General features: G+C 35.5%; 1 protein-coding gene across 3 annotated transcripts; it reads left to right on the top strand.

The window, feature by feature from the left end:
• Nucleotides 1-812: 812 nt before the first annotated feature.
• Nucleotides 813-12048, top strand: LOC106869801 (uncharacterized). Of its 3 annotated transcripts, none has more exons than XM_014915662.3 (2): nt 813-4954; nt 7181-12048. In XM_014915662.3, exon 2 carries the CDS (start codon nt 7373-7375, stop codon nt 8105-8107), a length of 735 nt encoding a protein of 244 aa, XP_014771148.1. In that variant the 5' UTR covers nt 813-4954; nt 7181-7372; the 3' UTR covers nt 8108-12048. The 3 variants fall into 3 exon arrangements, with proteins under 3 accessions (XP_014771148.1, XP_089209789.1, XP_089209788.1); XM_089353663.1 differs by having other exon boundaries at nt 822-5078; nt 7181-11222; XM_089353662.1 differs by having other exon boundaries at nt 822-5151; nt 7181-11222.
• The last annotated feature ends 7865 nt before the right edge of the window (nt 12049-19913 follow it).

Here is a 19913-nt window from a genome sequence, read left to right as displayed (position 1 = left end):
GGTTGGTAAGCAAGCTACTTACCACACAGCCACTCCTGCACCTATATATAACTTGTATTGAAGAATTCCTTTCATTAGTTGTCAATTTGAGATCACAATAATTCAGGCACCTTTTGACAGTAATTACTCCAACAGTACAGAACAGCATTGCCTGTCGTATATATATATATATATATATATATATATATGTGTGTCTGTGTTTGTCCTCCCAACATCGCTTGACAACCGATGCTGGTGTGTTTACGTCCCCGTAACTTAGCAGTTTGGCAAAAGAGACCAATAGACTAAGTACTAGGCTTACAAAGAATAAGTCCTGGGGTCGATCTGCTCAACTAAAGGCGGTGCTCCAGCATGGCTGCAGTCAAATGACTGAAACAAGTAAAAGAGAGTATAAGATATAATATAACATACAGAGGGTTATTTTAGCTCTATTTGACTTTACTGACAACCATTTCCAATTAGTGAAGAGATGCTAAGATAAGCACCAAATTTGTTTTCCTATCTTTCATATTACCATGCTCATTCACTACTTCACATTCTAATATGTTACATCTGCTCTTTTTGATATGCTCCTGTTCTTTTGAATATTTTTCTCTCCTAGTTTGGGGTTTATGATGTGCAAACTCAGCCCCACTTTCTCCACCTATACTGAAAATCTTTTTTCTCTTCTTCGATAAGTAAAAAGCTTCTGTAACTGTCAGAGATCATATTGCTTCATGTACCAGCCACAGTTTCTACATCAGCATGCTGTCAATGATGGTAAAAAAAAAAATCATAGCAAACACTCATAACACTAGTAATGTTAACAACATTAGAAACATTTATTATTTATTGATAATAGTTGTAAGCTACAACTTTGGTGGCAGAATTAGCGAGTGTTGAATGAATAAATAGATAGTGGCAAACTAAATGGGAAGGCATGTAATAATCTCTGTTAATCTACCATCTGCTGGCAAACTGACACAACGTTTCTTATTCTTCACTGGTGCAAATGTCGTCAAGTAGTTATGGAGCAACAAGCAAACACTCTTCCCACCAAAGATATATCCTCTCTTTCAGTACATTTCGAAATTTTAGGGGTGCAACCATAAACACAAGGGCGATGAAATGTGGGTCTGGTGCGATCGTAGAAGCACTGAGTGGAGACGAATGGATTTGTGCTGTTTGCAAAAGGTAAGATGGAAAAGGTCCTCATCCAAAATACTCACAGGTAGAGGAAGCAAAATAAATTCTTCTGGGTGAGTAGTTATAACAGCAAGGGTGGAGTAGGCATACTGCCTGCTGAAAATGAAAAAGTAATTGAGGTAGTCAGGGTGTGCAAATAAGATAATTAAACTGGGACTAGTTATAGGCAACTTGACAGCGATCATTATCTTTGTACTGGCCCACAAATGGAATTGATAGAGAGACCACTTCAATGAGACCTTTCTGTAGACTAATGATTGACAGCAATTTCATCATGGCTGGTGACTTGAAAGGACATGTTAGTCCTGATTGAGGACTTCTTTGATACACATGGATATGATTCAAGTAATGTAGATGGTATAAAGCTTCTAGAGTTCTGCGATGTAACTGATCTAACAATTTGCGAAACACAATTCAGGAGATGAGCTAACCATCTCATTACCTACTAATAATCTAGTGTACCCACAAGTCAGATTACCTTTTCACCAGGAAACTGGACAATAGGGTCATTGTAAATATCAAAACCTTTCCTGGTGTAGAACGCACTACACATAATAGTTTAGTAGTTGGTGACTTCACAATCAGAGTGAGGCAGACAAACAAAAGACGATGTGGAAAATAAAGGATTCTGCAATTGGGAATAGATTTACAGAAATTCTAATTGAGGCATATGGCCATAAGGAGAAATGTTTAGAAACCTATAGCATAGATGACAATGGAATTTTTATGAAACAGCCTACTTAAGGCTATAGACATGTAGATGGCGTAAAACCCCAACCAAGCCGAGAGTAACGATGATGAATTTGGTATGTGGGCAGGAATCCATCCATTTCAGTACTCAGTGCTCACCAGTTCATCTCTACAAGCCATCCAAGAAACGCTAAGACTGAATGTCTCTAGGAACGACGAAGCTGATGATCTATTTCTCATAGCTGAATTTATAGGAGAATCAGAATAGAAATTCCAGTTAGAAAAACTAGACCTAGACACAAGGGCTCTTAGTTTGAACTTAGCAATTATGAAAGATTTTAGCAAGTGGGAAAGAAGACAGGATTTTGGTATCGTCTGAGAAACGGCCTTGCTCTATATGTAGAAAGAGTGTAGTTCCATGTGCTTACCCACTGCAAACTATGGACACACAAAAGGTGTATTGGAGTCACAGGCAAACTAACAGAGTATGTAAACTTCAAATGTGATAAATGCACTGGAGTATTATGAATACACAGGAAAAGAATTTTCTTAAATACCCGGATGCCTCACTAGAAGTAGTGGACAGCTTTTGTTACCAAAAAGAGATGTAATTAGCAGGGAGGGGCTTGTTCTGAAAGTATAGCATTTGGGGTAAGAATGGGCTGAAAAAAGTTCAGTGTACTACAACCAGCATTTACCTCTTTATAAGTTTTAATTCTATCAAAGTGCTTAGACTTTTCATTCTACTTATCTTATAGTCCTCCATATGCCTCTTTCCCAACTCTTTCTCTTCATCTCACTACCTCATGCATACAGATGATCTGTTTACATACACTACCTCAGATTATATGTAATCTACACTGTGTTTGGTCGTCTGATGTTACCTGGAACTCGGCTGAATGTTTTTACAAACAAAACCTAATAGGAGAAAATTTTCTCTGAGACAAAATCCTACAGCAAGTACCATTCACATTTCAGTGTACAAGAATGTGTTAAATATAAAAGTACACGTCTTTTTTTTTTATCATCACTGCTTCGTGTGCTTATACTAAACTAATTCCAGCTTGGCAAGCTTCATTACACACCAGTAAATGCATTGTTTGCTGTTTTCTTATAGGAACATAAGTTCTGGCTCAAATCCAGATGATAAAGAAAATATTTACCACTGAGTTTGAGAAATCACGCTGAAAAACTGTGTCCAATAGTCGGCTGATGTCACTTGGGGCTCAGCTTCACATTTTTTCAGACAGATTTTTCTTTGAGACAAAATTCTACAGCTCATGCTTTTCACGTCCTAGTAGATGTGGCTGTGTGGTAAGTAGATTGCTTACCAACCACATAATTCCGGGTTCAGTCCCACTGCGTGGCACCTTGGGCAAGTGTCTTCTACTATAGCCTTGGGCCAACCAAAGCCTTGTGAGTGGATTTGGCAGACGGAAACTGAAAGAAGCCCGTCGTATATATGTATGTGTTTGTCCCCTCAACATCGCTTGACAACCGATGCTGGTGTGTTTACGTCCTCGTAACTTAGCGGTTCGGCAAAAAGAGACTAGGCTTACAAAGAATAAGTCCTGGGGTCGATTTGCTCGACTAAAGGCGGTGCTCCAGCATCGCCGCAGTCAAATGACCGAAACAAGTAAAAGAGTAGATCTTTATTTTGATCCCTCCTGTTTCCTTTGCTTACATTACACCACGCGTGCGGGCGATGAACACACAGAGAGGCATACATAAATACACATGAAAATGCCGTTTTCATTGCACTCAGTATCTTGTTTGGCAAAAAACCTTCCTTTTGCCGACGCTATTCATTTATATATTTGTATTCCCACTTTAAATCTTCTCGTTTGTCTCAGCATCAAGTAATGTTTCTTCCCTTTTCTCTGTATCTGTGCACAATACCAAATCTCTCTCTCTCTCTCTTTTTCTTCACACATCACTTAGGAATCTCTCTCCTCTCGTAATACTGTATTTCCTGCACTCTATTCATGCAACACTAAATTCTCTCTCTCCAAAGTAGGTTATAATATCTCCAATTTTTTTGAGCAGGTCTTGCAACCATTAAGTCATTTAAAAAAAGGCTGCAAGCCGGACAAAATGCTTAGTGGTATTTCTTCCGAATTTTACTTTTTTTGAATTCAACTGTCGCCGAGGTCGACTTTGCCTTTCATCTTTTGGGACCGATAAAATATGTATCAGCTGAGCACTGAGGCCGATGTAACCAAATAGCCCCACCCCACAAAATCTCAGACCTTGTGACTATAGAAGAAAGAAAAGCAAAAGATAATCACTTAAAAAATTTTAAAAAAGACCCACCAAATTGAACACAAGATTGGGCAGAATCAGTAGAGCGTTGGAAAAAAAAATGCCTTGCGGTATTTAATTGTTGTTCTTTATTTTCAGAGTTCAAACCTCCTCGAGGTCAACTTTGTTGTTTATCTTTTCAAGGTCGACAGGCTGGCACTCCGTCGGTTATGACGACGAGGGTTCCAGTTGATCCGATCAACGGAACAGCCTGCTCGTGAAATTAACGTGCAAGTGGCTGAGCACTCCACAGACACGTGTACCCTTAATGTAGTTCTCGGGGATATTCAGCGTGACACAGTGTGACAAGGCTGACCCTTCGAATTACAGGCACAACAGAAACAGGAAGTAAGAATGAGAGAAAGTTGTGGTGGAAGAATACAGCAGGGTTCGCCACCATCCCCTGCCGGAGCCTCGTGGAGCTTCAGGTGTTTTCGCTCAATAAACACTCAAAACGCCCGGTCTGGGAATCGAAACCACGAGTCCGCTGCCCTAACCATTGGTCCATTGTGCCTCCACTCAAGGTCGACAAAATAAGTACCAACCAACAACCGGCATTGGTTTAAGATTCTTATATAACATCTCAGATGTGAAAACGTAAATAGAATGGTAAGGGATGACTAACCGAGTATTTATGTCAGCTGTGTTAGCGTTTATCAATTCGTTTTGGCTGTACTTCCGGTCAGCCATAACACGCTGTCTTCACAAGATTGAGGGAACGTGAAGTGGACTCTAGTGATTATTTACAATTTAGAAACAGTTCGGTAGGATCTAAAAGGTATGTGTTGCTCTTGGGTTATGATGAATTATAAAGAAGAAGAAAGTGAGAAGCTTGAAGCAAGTTAAGCTCTGTTGTCGATTGTTGCTGTGAATTGATGCTGGATGTTGTTGACTCGCTCCAGGTCAGTTCTGATCGAATAGATCGAAGATCGAAGGCGTGACAATAATTGTTCTCTGTATAAGTTTGTTTTGAAGGTAATTTAGCTGCCTTTTCTAGCTGGTCGAAAAGCCACATAGAGGCTCCTCCGTTAGCTGGTAGCTTGCACATGTTAATTACTGTTGCCTGTTTGAATCCTGTGTTGTGAAGATAGAGTATTTAGTGTTAAGCGAGGACAGAGAGCGAGAACCTTTATTTAATTACATATATATAGAAAAAGAGAGAGATTATTTAGTGTTGTGAAGAGAGAGGGAGAGAGAGACACACACATTAAGTATGTGAATACAGAGATTATTTACTGTAGTATGAAGACCAGGAGAGAAAGAAAGGCATTGTTTAGTGCTATGTGAAGACATTATTTAGTGACATGTAAAGAAAGAGAAGAGGATATTACTTTTAATGTTGTGTGAAGACAGAGAAGAGAGAGAGATTGTTTTTATTGTTGTGTGAAGGTGGAGAGAAACACTTAGATATGTGTGAAAACTGAGACTGTATGAAGACATAATATTGTGTCATTTGTTTAGCTTAAGTTCTAAATATACACCTATGATATCAAAAGGCATTCCAACCGTGACTATCTCATCTTTTTGATTTTAGGCACAGTTATTATTAAGTTGATTCTGCAGCTTTGTGGTTTCTGGTTTAATTCCACTGCAACATCTTGCATTGGTGGCAGTTTTAAACTAGAAGAATCCCAACTCTGAGAGCTCCTGCATGGTCGCCTGACATGCCGAAAATAGTAGCCAAGTTCCTTCGTATTATACACTACTGTCTTAAAAAAAAGATTGGATGACATGCTTGGAATGCCTTACATGTCTGCTCTGTCAGGGCTGACCACAGCTAAACGACTCCATAAAGACGACAATTTGCATTTGTTATTAGTCTTTCACAGGACAGTTATATATTTTTAAGCTCCTCAAGTTTCAAGATCTTAATTTACCAATTTAATTTTATGTCACAGTTCATTTGAAACTATTTTTGACTGTGCAGGTGACACGTAAAAGACACCATTTCGAGCGTGGCCGTCGCCAGTACCCGCCTGACTGGCCCTCGTGCCGGTGGCACGTAAAAGCACCCACTACACTCTCGGAGTGGTTAGCGTTAGGAAGGGCATCCAGCTGTAGAAACTCTGCCAAATCAGATTGGAACCTGGTGTCACCTCCTGGTCCACCAGTCCTCAGTTAAATCGTCCAACCCATGCTAGCATGGAAAGCGGACGTTAAACGACGATGATTGAAGCAAAATGACAATGAAGGTTTTACAAAACTATACACTAGATATATGGTTAGTGAGAGCAGACCAATAATTTAAGATAGTTGCCTGAGTTTGGAATGGACTACATTATCTGATGTGTCCTGCTTTTTAGAAGTTGATGTGTGATTTAAGGATAGGTTGGCTTCTATTTTTTGGAGATCTAATGACTCCATAGAAGCCCCCATTTCTGCTTGCTGTTGCAAAGTTCCATTTGAAACAAGCAGACATTTTTTACATTGCTATATGCAAAATATAGACTTGAGTTAAGAAATTTATTTTGTATATATGTTTCTTTAATGACACTGACAGAAATATTTATTTAGATAAATATCTTGTTTTTACTCTTGGCCAACACTGATCTTCAGATCCATGATCAAAGACCTAGTTTCACTCATTTGTGGAGGCGCATGGCTTAGTGGTTAGGGTGTTAGGGTCATGACTGTAAGATTGTGTTTTCGATTCCTGGACCAGGCAACACATTGTGTTCATGAGCGAAACACTTCATTTCATGTTGCTACAGTTCACTCAGCTGGCAAAAATGAGTAATCCTGTGACAGGCCAGCTTCCTGTCCAGACGGGGGAATTTACATGCCAGGAAACCCAGAAACTGGCCCTTATGACTTTGCATGACTTGAGAAGATAACTTCATCTCATGTTGCTGTAGTTCACTCTTTCTAACAAGTTAAAAATGAATTAAAAATACTTTCAGTTCAGTTCTTTTTGAAATCAAAAGTAAATTAAAACTAACTATTTCTAATTTCACACTTTTTAATGTTATATTGTTTAACTGACAATAGTTTTGTTGTATTTCAGGAAATTTTCCTGTAATGAAAAGCTGATTTCAAAGAAAGATGTTCTCTGTTTATATACTGTGAGAGAAAAAAAAAATTAAATTTAAATGTTGAAAATGAAAAATGGAGCTTCCTTGAGACCAATTTCTCTTCCTTGGCATAGCAATAAGAAAAGATGAATATATTATATCATTGTGATTGCTGATGTGAATCCATGAGAAAATATATCAAGATAATGGAGGACATGATTGATACACGGGAGAGACCTTTTCACTGTGATATTTGTGATAAAAGATTTTTACGGATAACTCATTTGACTGAACATATAAGGACTCACACGGGAGCAAAACCATACAGCTGTGAGGTTTGTGGGAAAGGGTTTTTATATATTTCACACTTAACTGAACATATTCGAACTCACACAGGAGATAAATCATTCTCTTGTGAAATTTGTGGGAAAGCATTTGCAAGGAAAGATTGTCTACGTAATCATAAGGCAACTCACTCCAATGAGAAACCACACCACTGTGAAATTTGTGGTAAAGCATTCACAAAGAAATATTACCTACGTAACCATCAAGCAATCCACAGTGTAGAAAAGACCCACTATTGTGAAATCTGTGGTAAAGCATTCACATGTAGAGGCTACCTTTCAAAACATAAACTGGTTCACACAGGACAGAGACCTTATAAATGTGACACATGTGGTAAAGAATTCTTACAAAATGCTAATTTAAAAACCCATAAATTAACTCATACAGGTGTAAAACCCTATCCCTGTGAAACCTGTACTAAAACGTTTTCATCAAAAAGTGACTTAAAAAAGCATGAATTGGTTCATACAGGAGAGAAACCATTCCACTGTGAAATCTGTGGAAAAGCATTTTCAATTAAAAGTAATCTGAAGAAACATAAATTTATTCATATTAAAGAGACTTTGGCTCAGTAATGATTGTGGAAAACTAACCAGTGTGATATATGCTTTAACAGATACTATATGATGTGTTATGAAGGATAACATACTGTATAGTGTGTTTTAAGAGAGAATAGACAGTATATATTGTGTTATATAACATACCGTGTAGTTTGCTATATGAGCTGATAGACACTATATATTATATAACGATTACTATGTAGTGTGTTATGACATCATAAATACTATGTAGTGTGCTATATGATATAATAGATACGACATAGTAAGTTATATAGAATGACAGATACTATACTGTATGTTATATGAAATAACATAGAATGAGTTATGTGGGATAACACACTATGTAATGTGCATAGTGTGTTATATGGAATAATTGAGATTAGATTGAATAAGTAATTTTTTTTCTTTTTTGCTGAATTTTACCCAAAATGTTAAAACAGTAAAGTGTAAAAGAATTACTTTTAACAACTCAGGACCTTGATAGCCAGTGTTTGGTTGACTGAAAATGGAAAATATTGAAATTATATTTCAGATAGTTTTCTGTAATATTTTGTTGAAGATCCAGGATTCAGTTCAAAATTCATTTCAGAAGGGATATATAGAAAAATTGTTTCAGGTAGTAATGAATGAGACAAACATGAAACTAGATGTGACCTCCACACATACTAGACGTTTTGTAAAGGAAGAAACTGAATAGATTTGATTTATCATTTGGTTGTGAAATCCTAAAATACAACTAGAACAGCCATTACAAAGTATTGGTCATAGATATCGTTAACAACCCTTATTCTATCATATGAATTACAAATGCTTTTCAGAAGTTGAAATAACGCGTTACCAAAGTAGATTTAACAAAAAAAGAATCACTCACATTCTTTTTTTTTTCTTTTTTTTTTTGCTCTTAGCAGACTGTGTCTGCTAAAGTTTGAATTCATTTACTCAAATTTACAACTGTTTTGAAATGCAATTTTAGGGAGATTTTTTTGTCCTTGAAATTTTAATCAAAGTGTTGTTCCAAAGACAAATGCAGCATGAAAGACTCACATTGCCCATTCACAAAACACACCAAAACTATTAACTTCACTTAAACATTTATTATTTAGTGTCAAAATTGTTTGACACTATGAGTTTTTGGATGGTCAATATGTGCCTTTGACACTAAAATTGCTTTGGTTTCAACACAGTCTCAGATCAAATCACATGCCGAGCAAATTCATCTCCAAGATTATTTTAAAGAAGTTTTGATCAACTCATCACATTATAAAAATGTAGAACTTATCAAATGTTTTCAGAATCATGCATCATGTTGGTATCAACAATACGGGTCGCAAACTGACCAGTTGCTTCTTGAGTTCCTTGTTAACAGCCCTAAAAATATTCACATAATATATTGTTATTTACAGTGTGTGTGTACACAGTAGTGGATATGAGCTGTTTTGGCATAAGCATTTTGGCACCACTTACTTGACGTCACTGATTTGGCACTGACTTATTTGACATCAACCTTTAGCATTTAAACTGGCCAGATCTGGCCCAAATATTCTACGTGTTTTATATTCAAACTGGCCAGATCTGACCTCTTACACCCATCCTACAATGTCACTCCAAAAATAAACACTCATCATCATCATCGTTTAACATCTGCTCTCCATGCTGGCATGGGTTGGACAGTTTGACATAGAGTTGGCTAGCAGGGTGCTGTCCAGACTCCAACTGTCTGTTGTGGCGTGGTTTCTATGGCTGGATGCCCTTCTTTACACCAACCACTTAGCAGAGTGTGCTGGGTGCCTTTTACGTGCCACTGGTACGGGTGCATTTACATAGCATTGGCACAGATGTGTTTTCACAGCGCTGGCATGGGTGCTCGTTAAGTGGCACTGGCATCTGAATGGACATTCCAAAACTATGAGGTATTGTGTGATTAATTGAAAACGATGTGAATAAATAAGCATTACATTTCACAGAGTAATCTGAATGCTAATGGGTTAATCTTTCCTCTCTTTGTCCACTCCCTGTGTTTTATGTATGTGAACGTATTTCTTTATGTGTATGAGGAGAGAGAAAGTGCTTATGTTAATCGTGTTCAATCAATAAATAGTAATGTCTCTCTCTCCCTCCCTCTTTCTCACAATGTGTGTATATTTCTTGATGCATGTGTATGTGTGTGTGTTTGTTTCCATTGCCACAACGTAGTGTCAACAAAACAGACAGAATGCCCAATCAGCCTGTACCAAATCATCAGCTCCAAACAGCTGCGCCCAATTATCTCATTCCACACAATGCTATTCTGCATCTCTACAACACAGTGTACAGGTTGTCACCCAAGTTTCTGTGAAACATTACTAATTAAATATTGAATATTCTCATAAAATTGAAATCTCATCTTTTTCCTGGCCATCTCTCTTTAAAAACTGAAGATGTCAACATTATTAAACTACCAAGTAACCTTAACAGAATTGTTAAGGGACAGAATAGTAATTATTATAAAACATTGTTTTGTCTTTCTTTCATTTCTAGTCATTATTTACTTCTGTCAAGGCTGTGAATTGCCAGAATTGGTCGAGTGATTACTTCAACATCCTGTATTTTCAGTTCTTATCTTACCATGGTCAGCTTTCCATTCCATCCTTCTAGAGTTGATACAATAAGTTTTAGCTATGTATTGCAATTAATTCAGTCAACTGTATCCCTTTTTCTACATATCTGTGGCTTGTGTCAGTGGAAGAAAAAAATTGTTTCATTAGCTATTGTGTAACAGACCATAACATCAGCTGTTATGTAACTAAAAATAGCATCAGTTTCATATAATGAAATCATTAATTATTATGTAAAACACGTTAACTATAGCTATTGCACAAATTATAATATAAACAATATGTGACAAAGTATAACATCATACATATGTTACTAATTATATCATTATATCTAATTAAATATTATGTAACAGATAATAGCATCAGTTATACTTAACTGTAGCATTGATTGTGTCATTAACTATAATGACAATGAAACACTTTCCATTTGCAAATTATTGTGCAATCTTAGCTAAAGTTAATCAAACAGCCTTTTTCTTGTTGCTAATTAAGTTATGGAGTCATTTTTGACTGAATAAACTTCAGCTAAAATTAAACCCCTCAACATTTCTGCCTTTCTTTTGCAACCATTCAACCAAATTACAAAACACATTCATTAATTACATTATTTACATTATTTACATTTGACGGATATTTGTCCTCATCTTGTTTGTTGTTAACACAACGTTTCGGCTGATATACCCTCCAGCCTTCGTCAGGTGTCTTGTGGAAATTTCAAACCTGGGTTCTCATTCCTAACGATGTTACTATTATTATTATATTATTATTATTATTATTATTATTATTATTATTAATCAGGTCGCTGACGAAGGCTGGAGGGTATATCAGCCGAAACGTTGTGTTAACAACAAACAAGATGAGGACAAATATCCGTCAAATGTAAATAATGTAAATAATTCCTCATCTCTTAAATATAGAACTACATTCATTAATGTTATTAAAAATATGTATATACTAACGTTAAGCCAGTGTTGAAGAATTTAGTCTGGTATAAATAAATACTGGTTCTGGTGCTTCCCATTTTCACTCATTGACTGTGACCACTGCTGGCAGTGTTAGACTATCACAGTTAAAATCAATTCATAAAACTATAAAATGTGAACTACTTAGGAGAGTATTGTAGTTCGCTTGAAGCATTGTGTATTGTTTGTAAAGAATAAAAAAACTACATCATATGAGATACCTATATATTTTAAAACTACAGCTTTGTTGTTGCCTTTGGCAGTTTTTGACCAGGATTGGCATCTTACAAATTCAAAATGATTAACTTAGGAGAGAAACCATATGGCAGTAAAAGGACAGCATATTTTGTACGTATATAAACTTATAATTGAAATAAATGCAATGATACTGAAAGTAAAAGGCATTTCTGTTGATTTCTGTGTCAGAAGTTATTGTTAACATTTAGTTGCTTGATTATTATGAAAGAAACTATATCTTTTATTTGTGGCAATGACTTCACTGAATTGTGGCATATTGCTTGGGAAACACCCTCCTGCATTTGTGTTATATATATAATGAAAGATTAATTATGAAGTAAAAGCTACTCTCAAAGGACTTAAGATGGGGTTAGATATTGAAAGTAATATGTGGCTGTGTGGTAAGAAGTTTGCTTCCCAACATCATGTGGTTCTGGGTTCAGTCTCACTGCGTGGTACCTTGGGCAAGTGTTTTATTATAGCCTCAGGCTGACTGAAGTCTTAGTGAATTTGGTAGATGGAAATTAAATGAAGCCCATTATATATATATATATTACATAAAAAAATGTGAGCATGAAAAGTAATATTCTTAAGATTATAAACCTGGAAAAGTAAAAGACAAGTTATTACACCTGGAAAAGTATAGGACAAGCTATTACTTCTAGTAAAGTAAAGAATAAGAAACTTTTTACTTAAAATATTGCAGCAGAGAATGCCAGTTCTTCTAATTTATCCCTTTACAGTTCTCATCTTTTAAATTTATTGTACAAAACTGTTCAGCTTGACGGATAAAAGTTTATCTAATTAGTCACTTTTTTCTGTATTTAAGGTAGTAAATTAGCCAAACTCTACTTAAATAAGTATAATGTTATTTGTAAACTATAATAAAATAATTTTTAATATTCAAATTTTAATTTTAGCTGCAATATTTTAAGTAAAATGTTTCTTATTCTTTACTTTACTAGAAGAAATAGCTTGTCCTATACTTTTCCAGGTGTAATAACTTGTCCTATACTTTTCCAGGTTTATAATCTTAAGAATATTACTTTTCATGCTCACATTTTTTTATGTAATTCATGATTTTTCGAGGCATTGCTGTTATAAGATAATGTGTCAATTAATAATTAAAGATTTAAACTTATAAAATACTGAAAGATAATATTTCAATTTTTCCATGGAAGTGATGATAATATTTCAGTTTTTTTCATGTTTAAGTTAAATATATGTTGTGATTGAATTATTTGCTATTACCCATCTGCACCAAATTAATGGCAGGGAATTTTACCATCTTGTTGGTTGCATCATCGCTCACCAAAAGTTGCAAACAACAAGACCCCAAAACCATCAGTTACCATTCTCACCTTAAGTAACCTAGATTTTGAGTTGGTGATAATAGCACTGACTGCTGCTAATCTAGATGTATCAATAATTATTCAATACAACAGTAATTATAAAAGCATATCAGATATACACAAGTTAAAATTACCTACACCCCATTAATATAAATTTGATTTATGAAAAATCCCTTTTAATTAATTTTGAAATTTAAAAGATAAATTTAGAATATAAGCACTTTTAACCAGTGCCTTTTGTGGACAGCCTTACTACATGTCTTCAGGTCTGCTCATAGAGACACAGCCAAAAATGACTATATTCCTGCCCCAATAAATTTAGATGCACATATCTGAAGCATATCACAAATTAATGAACTAGCCTGATTAAATAATTAACTAAAAAGAAAAGTAAAGCAACTGAAAAGGAAAAGCAAAAAAAGTAGAAAGAGAAAATTAATCATAAAAGTTAAACTTACCCTAATTCAACAGCATATTAAAAATTACTTTATTAAAAAAAAAATACATGAAGGGTAAAGTTGACCTCAGTGGAATTTGAACTCAGAACGAAAAGACAGACAAAATACTGCTAAGCATTTCACCCAGCACACTAACATTTCTGCCACCTTGCTGTGTTAGAATGTAAACATTCATTTTAGAAATATATTCTTATCTTAACATTATTGGGGTGTTACTTACTTCCTCACTTACTGACAATAAATTTCATGACATTTTACCTCATAAGTTTTTTTCTACTAATTTTTGTTCAATGCGATTAACGATGCTGAATTCCTCATTCATTTTTCTATCATTTAAGCCTAAGAAAAGTATACTTTTATTTTAAAATAAAAAAAATTTATGTTAATTGAAGATGAATAGTATAAATACTGCCCACCTTTAGCCCTGATATATTTTTGATGTAACTGTTTTTCTACTGAAATAAATCTCAAACTATTTATGCCAAAGTGTAGCTGAGGAAGTGTCCTCTTTAAAACTGTTAACAGTTACCAATTTAGTTGAGAACTGAATTAGTGAAGCTGCTGCGATTGACGAAATATGGTGGACTTACGAATATATTCAACCACTACTGTGGTTGAATGATATATATATATATATACATATATATACATACATATATATACATACATATATATATACATACATATATACATACATATGTATATATGTGTCTCTGCTTGTTCTTTGCCACTGCTTGACAACTGGTGTTGGTATGTTTACATCCGTGTAACTAGTGGTTCAGCAAAAGACTGTAATAGAGCAATTACCAAGATTAAAATAAAACTAAGAACTGGGGTTGATTTGTTTGATTAAAGTTCTTTGATGTATTTATGAATGTGTGGTTGTGAGTTATATAGACAAAGAAATAGTGTGAGTTGCAGTGATGTGAAATTATTCTCCTTAATGAATGTATGGTGTCATGGTTCACAGCTCATTAGAAACATACTGTGTAATCTTTTATGACACTTCAAAGATGAATTTTAAGAGCAGTAATACAATCCTGTACTGACAGCAGTTACATTTGTTATTGTTGATGACATTGTGCAGTACATATAGACTTTGGCTTCTTTTAGCTTCTTATTTCTTTATTGCCCACAAGGGGCTAAACATAGAGGGGACAAACAAGGACAGACAAAGGGATTAAGTCGATTACATTGACTCCAGTGCGTAACTGGTACTTAATTTATCGCCCCCGAAAGGATGAAAGGCAAAGTCGACCTCTGCGGAATTTGAACTCAGAACATAACGGCAGATGAAATACTGCTAAGCATTTCGCCCGGCGTGCTAACGTTTCTGCCAGCTCACTGCCTTCTTTTAGTTTCTGTCTATGAAATCCACTGTCAAGGCTTTGGTCTGTTAGGGGATGTAGCAGAAGATACTTGCTCAAGATGCTGCACAATAGGAGTGAACTAGAGACCACATGGTTGGGAAGCAAGTTTCTCAACCACACAGCCAAGTCTGTGTCATCTTCATAGTTAAAATATACAAGTTTAAATTGTTAGAAATGTCAACTGTATTTTAATTGATTTGAGAATTGTTTTAGAAGATGGTAAATATGATGAATATTTTGTTAAAGCTGTCTAATTTAATAATCTTTTCTAAGCACAAGGCTTGAAATTTTTGGGGTGGGAGCCAGTCGATTACGTCGAACCCAATACGCAACTGGTACTTAATTTATCGACCCTGAAAGGATGAAAGGCAAAGTCGACCTCAGCAGAATTTGAATTCAGAATAAAGACATGAAATACCGCTAAACTTTTCGCCTGGTGTGCTGTTTCTGCCAGCTTGCTGACTTGAATTTAATAATGAGTAACTTCCAACATTGGCACAATGCTACATATCTGAGAACTGAGACAGGGAGTTAGCAACACATTTTTTTGACACATGGATCTTATAATAATTTGGGAAAGAGGATACATAAAGGTGAGGCGCTCAGTTAAAAGAATTGATTTGGAAATAAAAGCAAAAATTCTACAAAGTATAAAGACTCAAATGGAAAAATGTGTCGCTCAAGAAGGACTTCAGTTTGAACAATTTTCATGTTTCATATTTAGATGCTTTTATTAAATTCATTTAGTTTTTAAACATAAATAAATCTTGGAATTAAATGGTTTTGATTTAGTGTCAGGTGACTTTTGGCCAACACTGTATGTCAAAAGTAAAGATTATTTGCCAACATAACATCCTGGTTTAGGACAAATGTTGCTGTAATTTAGCCCCAGGAGACATCGTCTCCAGCTGGCTATACGACACGATCTGTGTTCTTATATTTTTGAACAAGGGCATTTAGTACCCCCACTCAGCTCAAAACAATATCTGTGTATCGCGATTTCCAGGTTATTTCCCTTCATCAGCTCAGAAATTGCGATACACAAATATTGTTTTGAGCTGAGTTGGGGGGTGGGAGTAGGGGTAGGGGGCTAAATGCCCTTGTTCAAAAATATATATATATATATATGACACAGATCGTGTTGTATAACCAGCTGGAGATGATGTCTCCTGGGGCTAAATTACAGCAACATTCATCCTAAACCAGGATTGCCATATTATGTTGGCAAATAATCTTTATTCTAGAGAACTGTTGCCGAATATCTCTCATTGAGAGATTTACAAATAGTAATTTCCTGTATATCAAGTTGAAACTGAATGTATATTTAAACTGTTTATAATAATGTGTTTTATGCAACAAAAGAAAAGTACCTATCATTTATCTTTAACTTGTTTCAGTGATGAACTGTAGCCATGCTGAGGCATTACCTTGAAGGGTTTTGGGTCAATCAAATTAACCCCAGAATTTAATGTTTTGAAGTCTGGTACTTATTCAGTAAGTCTTTTATGCTGAACCACACAGTTACAGGGAAAAGAACAAGCTCACACCAAGTGTCAAGCAGTGGTGGTAGTGTGATAAACATGGACACACACACACATATACAACAGGCTTCCACAGTACTTGTCTACCAAATTCATTTAAAGTCATTGGTCAGTCCAGAGCTATTGTATAAGACACTTGCACTAGGTGCTGTACAGTGGTACTGATCCTGAGATAGAAATTGTGTGGAAGCCTGCTTTTGTGTGTGTGTGTGTTAATGTTTATTTCCATGTCATGTTATAATCACACAACTATGCTTGCACCTATGTTTAAAACGTTGGATTAACCCCAGCCAAATTTCTTTCAAATAACACCCTATGTTCTTGGAAAGGGAAAGATGTGTTTAGAATATTATTGAAAAGTCCAAAATACTCTTGAAATTACAAAATGGTCAAAGCTGGAATGCTTTTGATTATTAGTCAGTTTAATCAGGATTTTGTTGGTACACCATGAACTTCAAATCACCAGGTGCAGGTGTGGCTGTGTTGTAAGTAGCTTGCTTACCAACTACATGGTTCAAGGTTCAGTCCCACTGCATGGCACCTTGGGCAAGTGTCTTCTACTATAGCTTTGGGCCGACCAAAGTCTTGTGAGTGAATTTGGTCGGTCAAACAAGGGAGATAATTAAAAAATCCTGAACATTTTGTCCAAGAATCACAAACACTTGGGTAGGTTTTTTATTATTTTCCCCCATCTCTGGAAGGAAGTTTGAAATCGGGGGTTCAGCATTTCAGTTCATCACTTCTATTATTAATTTTTTAATTATTGGATCATATATTTTAATCATATACCTCATACCTATTCAATCAAATGTTTTACATTCGAGTCCCCAAATTGATTCGAATTTTTTTTTTTTCTTTAATTAACTAATCACGTAAACTCTTCAAATATCTACGGAAAGCGCATTGAACGTCAATCATTCCACAAATTAAAATTTACGAAATATGGCGGGGGGGGGGGGGGGGGGAAACAAAAGTCAGTTCCTGGTCAAAGGGAAACAACTTTCGTCACACAATTATGTTAAAATTACTTCCCTTTGATCAAAAATTTGCATTTTTGGACGTTAGCGTTGGGAAAATAATTATTCGCGTCACTTCAATTATTCTAAAATTTTTTATGCCAGAATAAAGGAATTTCGTGCAGAATATTTTTTTCTCAACAGTCATTAACTGCTGGATATTTTGAGGCTAACATGTTAAAACAAGAATATATGAATATTCTCATACAAAATTATTATTCCGACTACACGTTCTCTTCAATTACTCTATATCATTATTATGTATTATATTTTATACTTTACTTGTTTCACTTGTTGAGGTACAGCTTTGAAGGATCTTAAAAGAAATTTTGAGACCGTATTTGTTAATAATTTTTATTTTGTGATTTAATTAAATAATATTGTTATGTTTTAATTTGTATTTCTAAATTTATGATACAAAGCAATTCTAACAGAATTTTATTTTATTCAGGAAGATCTCTAGGATAGACATTTCTTGTTCTACGTTTGATGCTCTTTTGAAAAGCTGTCTTCCCTAACACGCAGGAATCTCACATAGTGCTGGTGATGAAAGAAATATGGTCTTGTCAATTCGATTCCAGCAACTGTCTCCACTCATCAGACATGAACTTCTGAATTCTACCTTCTTTCATTCTGGATTTATTCATTCTGGACTGTTTTATTCTGAACTCTACACTCTCCGGTTGCACCTCTCCTACCCATGGATTACACTGGACCCATCTTCTGATATGAATTATTATCCCCGACACGTATAGATCGTCAGTGTCTCTGGAAGGTAGTATTGTAATTAAACGGTAGAGTGCCTTAAGAAATATGATTTGATATCAATATATACGATTTTAACTGAAAGACAGTACAACAACAAAAATATCTTTTCTATATTTCATGGTGTCTTAAACTACTTTATGAAATCATGATTTTATTAGCCGAAGAATTTAAGCAGCCCATTTAAATCTCAGATATCTCCTGCACAATATTCATGAACCAATCTAATTTTAAAACAGTTGCTTAATGTGCCAATGCAACATATCACGAAGCTTGTTAGAGAAGAGACTTCGTGGAAGATGATTAAAACTGGAACAGTATCTTATAAGGAGCTGCAGTCTCATACTCTCCCAGCAAGAAGAAGATCCTCTTCGCTATTCATTATGCCTGTTCACCATCCAACCCTTAGCATGTTTGACAAAAACAAAAGGACATCATGACAAAAAAACATACTGTATCAAGCACGAGAGTAACACCCCACTTTGAGTCTATCTCTGCTACGAGTAACCCAGCCCTGAATCTCAATAAAAATATTATGTGGCCCAAGGCTGACAAGGATCTTGAATTATGCTTTCAACTCCATTATGAAAGGAAACTGCAACACGAGAGATTCTTTAGGGACAAGCTATGATATACAACTGGAATAACAAGTCTACACAAGGGAATTAGTCTTGGTTTCTGATTTAAAAAAAACCCAACTTATACAAGGATTAATTCATTAGTAACATCTGATTCGGGAAGATGTGTCTGGTGGAACAGACAAAACATTTTTGATCAAGTTAATTTTGGCAAAATGTTCCTTCACTGAAGTAGACCATAGCAATCGTCTCATATGGAATTGCTCCAACTTTACTCTCAGGTGACAGGTTCTAAAGCAGTCCGAATTAAAGTATGGGTGCGCAATATCTCACAGACTTGCATTTGGGGCTATGAGGCTTTACAAGGTGTCAGAGGTTTAAACAAAATCATGAGTGGAGTCACACTCTTGCTCCCCGATGACCTTTTGGCCAACTGCCTATCATTCAAAAGGGTACATCTACTGATCAGTTGAGAGAACAGATCTCAGAAAGATCTTTGGAAACGCGATGAAAAACTTCAACTTTTTACCCATATGAGAGTTGTATTTGATGAAGATGTCTCAGCACCCGAGTTTGCAAAAGTTTTAATTCATATCTCAGTTGACAAAAAGGGGAGATGTAAAAAAAGAAGTGGTACTGAAAGTTTATCGTAACCCGCCACAGAATTTCTAGAAACCACTAGTAACTCTTTAAACTTGCAATCTGAGCTCTTCAAAACTGTCACTATATAGGATATTAATGTCATCACTATTTAAAAGGTACCAGCCAACCCCAAATAGTATTAGTCAATTAACACTAAAGTTAATCTTAACGATGCTCTTAACAATCCAACAGTGTTTCTCAATTTTTTCCATCCTACTGCTGTCCCTTCTCGAAATCTTCAAACGAAAGCAGGAGCATCCATTTGAAATTCGGATACATCAAAAACTCTGAAACCGCCAAAGTAAC

This window comes from Octopus bimaculoides, chromosome 6 (assembly GCF_046866305.1).
Source record: "Octopus bimaculoides isolate indiv1 chromosome 6, ASM4686630v1, whole genome shotgun sequence".
Classification (NCBI taxonomy): Eukaryota; Metazoa; Mollusca; class Cephalopoda; order Octopoda; family Octopodidae; genus Octopus; species Octopus bimaculoides.
This window is presented reverse-complemented; position numbering and strand designations above follow the sequence as displayed.